Source organism: Thermobia domestica, chromosome 11 (assembly GCF_964235325.1).
Source record: "Thermobia domestica chromosome 11, izTheDome1.hap1.1, whole genome shotgun sequence".
NCBI lineage: Eukaryota > Metazoa > Arthropoda > Insecta > Zygentoma > Lepismatidae > Thermobia > Thermobia domestica.
Window position 1 is genome coordinate 258,595,023 of NC_137464.1, and position 6,577 is coordinate 258,601,599.

The 6,577-nt window shown below is 37.5% G+C and overlaps 1 protein-coding gene across 1 annotated transcript in view; it reads right to left on the reverse strand.

The window, feature by feature from the left end:
* Sirt7 (sirtuin 7) overlaps nucleotides 1-6,577 on the reverse strand; it is a 70,128-nt gene that overhangs the window by 25,990 nt on the left and 37,561 nt on the right. The window contains exon 5 of the mRNA XM_081732144.1: nucleotides 3,383-3,619. Coding sequence (XP_081588270.1) covers nucleotides 3,383-3,619 — 237 coding nt within the window. The remainder of the gene's footprint in view (nucleotides 1-3,382; nucleotides 3,620-6,577) is intronic.

Sequence of the window (6,577 nt, forward strand, 5' to 3'; positions counted from 1 at the left end):
GTCATCAATCCGTGCTGATTTTTTTTAAAAGAATATTCTTCATTGTTGAAACAGTTATATTGTTAATGGTTTGGAAATTCATTTCAACAATCAAGCCATTTTAATAATGAAGAAATTTCTATATAAAAAAATCAGCACGGACTGTTGCCTTCGATAGGTTATGAAGTTCCTTCTCTAAAAATTTGAAGTCTGTAAGTTGAAATTTGTAAGAGAACTTGTGAGTTTTCGTGAAAGGTAAAAAAATACATGAGAGAGATACAAAGACTGTAGTGACATCTATCGGTAAAGCTTGTCCCTTTAAACCAACCTTAAAAAAAAACTCAGTACATTAGTTTTAGAGGCTTCAGGTGAGTTCAACATGTGAAGTGAGTTATAGCATTAATAAGACATGGCTTGAAGAATAATCTTTGATCGAAAAGCTTTAAAAAAATCTGAGTTTTACGTCCCACGGTTATGCCGGTTAGGCTAAAGGAGACGGTGATGATGAGTAATGAATGAAATGGTGGAATGAAGAAAGTGGGAAGAAACGGGAGTACCCCGAGAAAACCCACGAGCACAGTGTTTGTATGAAAAGTTTCAACTAGGATGCACCTTTTATTTCAAACTATCAATGGAAATAACAAATTATTTCGGTATTTAAAACTTCTATAATTATTACACACTATTCAAAGAGGTAATGTTCTTTACTATTTGAAGTTCTTTTCAACACTCTACAGGGAAGTATAACTTTACCGTTAAAAAGTAAAAAAAAAAAAAATAAATAAAAATAAAAAATAAAAAATAAAAAAAAATAAAAATAAAAATAAATAAATAAAAACAATTGAAGCCACAATAAGAGACTGCAACAAAAACAATAGCCTATCTGACGATATTATATCACCACCACCAATACTTGGGGTAAGAGCCCATTTTATGGGCCTAAGCCTGCTCCAGCACCATCAGTTAGCGAGCACGTGGTCATCGCGCTGACCCTAATAGGCGCATCAGGATCTTTCTAAACCTAGTGGCTGTCACGTCTTATTTTCTCGTGACTCCCCAGTTTGCCTCACGACGCTGGATGGACGCCGAAAATTGGGAAGCATCGGCCGCAAATCGAACCCGGGACCACGCAGACCTTAGTCCAACGCTCTGAACGGTGTCCCCTATTTGACGATATTATAGTTGTTACAAACTATGCATCATGGTATGGTTTGTACATACAATGGAAGCCATGGGATGTGATTACAACAGCAGTGTGTGTGTATGTAAAATATAAGCCGCTGATGACGATGGGCGTTTTCATTGAAAATTTCGGCATTAATAAATATTTAGAAGCATTCCAGAGTTTAATTTAATATGTCAGTTTAGTTTCTTTAGTAAACATTCCTGACTACAGTTCTTAGTCATCATGGATTCAGGAGGATTGAGGAAGCTGTAGTGAAACACTGGCTCTGGACCACCTTAAGTTCACCATCAACTTCTTTAAATGCAACGTTGGTTTCGGAGAGATTTCAGGAACGAAAAAATTGTCCAACCATCGTGCACAACATCATTGGCTGAACAAGACTCATTCCTATCCATCGCGTATTTCAATTAGGGATGGACAAAACCGGTTTGTATAAAAAACGGTTTCTAGAAAAAACGAATCTAAAAAACATTTCGGTTTTCTACAAAATCGGTTCGGTTTTTCACCGAAACCGTTTTCGGTTTCTCATCAGAGTAGAGTTTCGTTGTTGAAAACTAAAACATATGTAGGTTCTCGTAAGAAGGAACCAATACCGGCTTCGGCAAAAATCGCACTGGTTTTCGTAAAAACTAAAAACTCAAAACTATTTTGGAAAACACATAGAGCTATTTCTGTGGAAACGGAATCGGTTTCCGGATAACAACGAAACACTATGCTAGTCAGAAATAGAACCAGTTTTGGAAAAACTCAAACCGGTTTCGATGAAAAACCGAACTGTGTTTTGAGAAAACCGGATCCGGTGAAAAACCAAACCAGTTTTGGAGAAAACCGCTTACCGGTTTTGGTGAAAATCGATAACAGGTTTCGGTGAAAACCGGTTTTTCTGCACACCACTAACTTCAATGTGGTCAAGAGCACTACTGTTTTTTTTTTTTTTCTCTTTCTTTATGCGCAAGAACAGAACTCGAAGATTTCTTTAGTTCTCAGTCACTTCGTGTGGCACGTCGACTGTCAATCTTTTTCGTCTTTTCAAGTTTCTCCAAATGACATGTGACAGTCCAATGATTAACATTGAATTACATCGTAACCTCTCGCGTCGTTTTCCACAGCTTTGTTTCAACGATCGCCGGTAAGAGCCTGATATACTAAAAAATATATAAAATTCAATTTTTCTTTTGCTTGCTTTTCATAAGTGAAAGGAGATAATGAAGTGTAACTTACCACAATCACAGATAATGTTATTCTACAACCGAAAATAAGAACCTCAAGAATTTTCAGTGTTGACATCTATAGAAATTTCAGTGTTGCCAGAATACTATTTCCCAATAATCTAAGTTAAGGCAGCGACTGGAGGAACGAACTCATCAACTGCATTTGATTATGTATCATGCTGTATTGGAATCCTGTGAACTATTTTTTTTTTTTTTTTTTAAATAACATTGTTATTTAATTTTAAAAACTGTATGTTAGAACTATTTTCTTTATTACAAATTAATACAACTACTATTTAAAAAGAAGTTCATAGGATTCAAAGACATGATACGTAATCAAATGCAGTTGAGTTCGTTTCTCTAGTGGCTGCATACTCAGATTTTGGGGGAAATGTTACTTTGGCAACACTGTAATTTCTACAGAAGGCAATACTGAAATTTCTTCAGATTCATATTTTCTGTTGTAGAATAACAGTATCTATGATTGTGGTAAGTAGCATTTCATTATCTCCTTTCATTTATGAAAAACAAGCAAAATAAAAATGGTAAATTTTGTACTATTTTTAGTATGTCAGGCTTTTAAGAGCAAAACCAGTCTATGGCCTTCCTTTTTCCTTCAGGTAGTTTACAGTAACTTTACCCTATATTTTATTCATGTTTACAACTATTTATGCACCTCAGCAAACGATTTTAAATTTGTAGAACTTAGATTTCACAAAAAAGATATCTTCTATGGCGTATACAACTAAAGAGAGTTTTCAAATGATACTTAACAAAACATACGGACATTTTTACGATTGCATAGTCATATATCAAAGTAAAGGTACCCGAAAGCCTGCATTAATTTTACAATAATCTAATACATTATGTTTACGGCTGAGAAATATCTTGTAATCACATTATGATATCACAAATGATCCTGACGTAATCTCAGATGTAATATTAACAGAAATTTCGCAATCACAATCACTGACGTCATAATGCAGTAATTTAACGGTAGACTTACCTTTAAACTCGATCCAAGGCAAAGAATAATATCAGCCTGTCGAGCAGCTACTGAAGTTGATGACCAGTTGAGAGGCCACTGAAGCGATCCACGCTCCCCAAAGTGGACTATAGTATCCACCAGGGGACCATTGCATACGTAACAACGTCTCCAGGTTTTGTGGTTGAAGCGGGCCGTGTGCTCAGTAACATCAAATAGTCGAAGGTACTCTACGGGAGGTTTGCAGATTCGACAAACCTACAAAACATAAAACACAATTCTTATTCATTTTTTTAAAATTACACTGGTCTACAGTGGATTTTTTTTTTACAGAAACGAAAGTAGCCAATCTTTATAGATTTCGAGGCGCTGAACATGAATATCACACTTAAAATTAGCTGGTAGCTCAGGGTTGCCAGTAAATGTGGAATTTACCTATTAAAAAATCATGTTTTTCACATTTATTTTGTTAGGTTTTACTCAGGAACGTATAATTACGTCCCTATTTATCGTTGTGGAATGTGTTATAGCTCTTTCTATTCGTCGATGACCGTACTTTCTGAAAATTAAACAATCATTGCGGTAACCAGTACCGTTGGGAAATTATATACCCATATATTCGAAAATATCCCTTTTTTTTTAAGAGGAAAATCCTATTTTTAAATTTTTTTACTGGCAACCCTGCAATAGTAAAATTATAATTTATATTTGAAAAGTAACCTGTCAATATTGGAAATATTTTCTGCAAATGTCGTCATGATCAAAGCGAGCCGAACTGTGAAAAAAAAATATTATCCCTTCTACCGAAATGCCGAAATTTTACATACCTTTACAATATGTACATTAAAAATGTAATATTGACTTCCGTATGCCGAACAGAACTATAGGACAATATATTCAGACAATGTAACTATCATTTCGGTAGTCTATACTGAGGTGGGGGATTTTATGTACTGAAATATTGCACGAAAAATTCCCTTTCTGCAAAATTTCGACTTTTTTCTGCCTACAGCTGGCAATCCTGCAATAAATAACTGGAAAGAATGCTGGAAAAGTTATTCTAAGACTGGTAACATTATGTGCCATCAAGAAGACCGAACTGAGAATAAATATTATCCTTTGAACTGAAATACCGCAAATTTCCCCTGTCTACTACATTTTTGGCCAAAAAAATAAATTGGTCCTCGGACCTTCGTTATTGCTGCACAAAAGTAAATTGTACACAAATTTATTGCCTAGGATAAATGAATGCACTCACCTTCAATGAATGCGCTGTTTTTTGCCTTTCTCTGGTAGATTGTGTTTGGAGCATCCCTCTGTAGTGTCCAGCAGAAGTCAGCCAACATTGCAGCTGTCCACCGACCCGTGTATCGATGTTCCATGAGAGAAATATTCCTGTGAAATCTCTCGCCGTGTTCATCACTGAAAGCACCACAGTTCTCTGGGAAGATATTGAGGTGTGAGTGAAGAAAGTGCATTTTCAGTGTCATGTTGCAGCCAATGTTTTGATAAGCATGAATTAATTCATCCACAAGGTCCCTGTAATTGTCGGCTCTTTTGTTTCCCAAGAACAATGTGGTCAAATTACGGAAACAACGCCACGCATGCAGTTGATCAGGGGTTAGAGTGGCCTCAAAGTCAGGGTCATTTAGGAGCTGGCGTATCTGTGGACCAATGAATATTCCCTGTTTGATCTTCTCTGTACTTAATCATGGAAACTTCATGCACAAATATTCGAATGCTGCTTCATTCGTGTTCACTGCCTTTACAAACGCTGTCATAAGTCCCAACTTAATATGCAGTGGTGGAAGAACAATTTTCTGACGGTTCACTAGAGGTTCATTGACAATATTTTTTGAGCCAGGAATGAGAGCTGTTTTTAAAGGCCACTTCTTTTGTGTATAGTGTTTATCTCTTGCGCGACTGTCCCATTCACAAATATAATAACAATACTTAGTATAACCTCCTTGCAAACCCAACAAAATCGAAAATACTTTGAAACCTCCACATACTAGCCATTCATGCTGATTGTAACTAATGACGCGTAGAACAGATTTCAACATAGTGTACGTTTCTTTCGCTAAAGCAGCATATGCGACAGGGATGGACGGTCTTTCGTTATTATTACGTCACAGTACACCCTTCAGGCTTGTTTTGGAACCATCTATGAATAGTCTCCACTCGTCCGGTTTGTATGAAATATGTAGATCATGAAACAAACCATCAACATCACTGCAGAATGTAATGTCACCTTCAGTACTGAAATGGTTCTCAAGTTCTTCTGACGATCCCGAAAAACTGACGTTCGCACTGTTTCAGCTAGAAGGTTCCACTGCTGCAGTCGTGAGGCCAACACTTCAGCTTTACACTTCGGGAGGTCTAAATCCCTAATCAGATCACTGAGTTCACGTTGTGTGATTTTGTGTTTCGATGGATGAGGATGGCGTAAATGAAGGATCAACAACACTGGTGGATGGATGCACTTCTTCAGCTGGATGTGTAGGATCAGCATTCTCGCTATCACTGCTTGATGTTGATGCGTTTGGGGGAACAGGAACTGGCAGTCCTTGTCCATGAGGCACAGGGCGAATTACAGATGGAATGTCAGGGTATTCGATATTTCTCTTCCTTTTGGTATTGATTCCTTTCTTCAAGGGCGGTGTCATACAAAAATAGCAATCAGACACATGATTTGTCGGTTCACACCAAATAGCAGGCACGCCAAACTTCATGGAGACATTTTTCCCATGCATCCAAGCATTTAGTACGGAAGAACACGACGTACAACACACGTGTGGGGCCCAAGATTTGTCTTGGTCTCCCACTCGACAACCGAAATACAATGAATAGGCTTTCCTTACTGCATCAGTAAGTGGTCGCCTTCTATTACCACAAATAGCGTCTGCACAAATGTAACAAAAGTTATCAGGATTGTTCTTGCAGGTGCGAGGCATTTTCATGAAAACCGACACTCATTCAAATAACACAAACACTCTCAGTTTAATTCAAATACTTTACTGTATATACATTCACGACCAACCACCTCTCAACGAAGACACATTACAGTACAGTAAAAGAGAGCGCGGACACACACACACGCACGCCGCCAACAAGTTTCAGCCTGTCGAATGATCAGGTGATTGCATCGTGGGCACATGAGTGAGCTTTACGCATTGTTGCCAGATCCAACAAGTACAACTTGCTTAGCGACGGCAG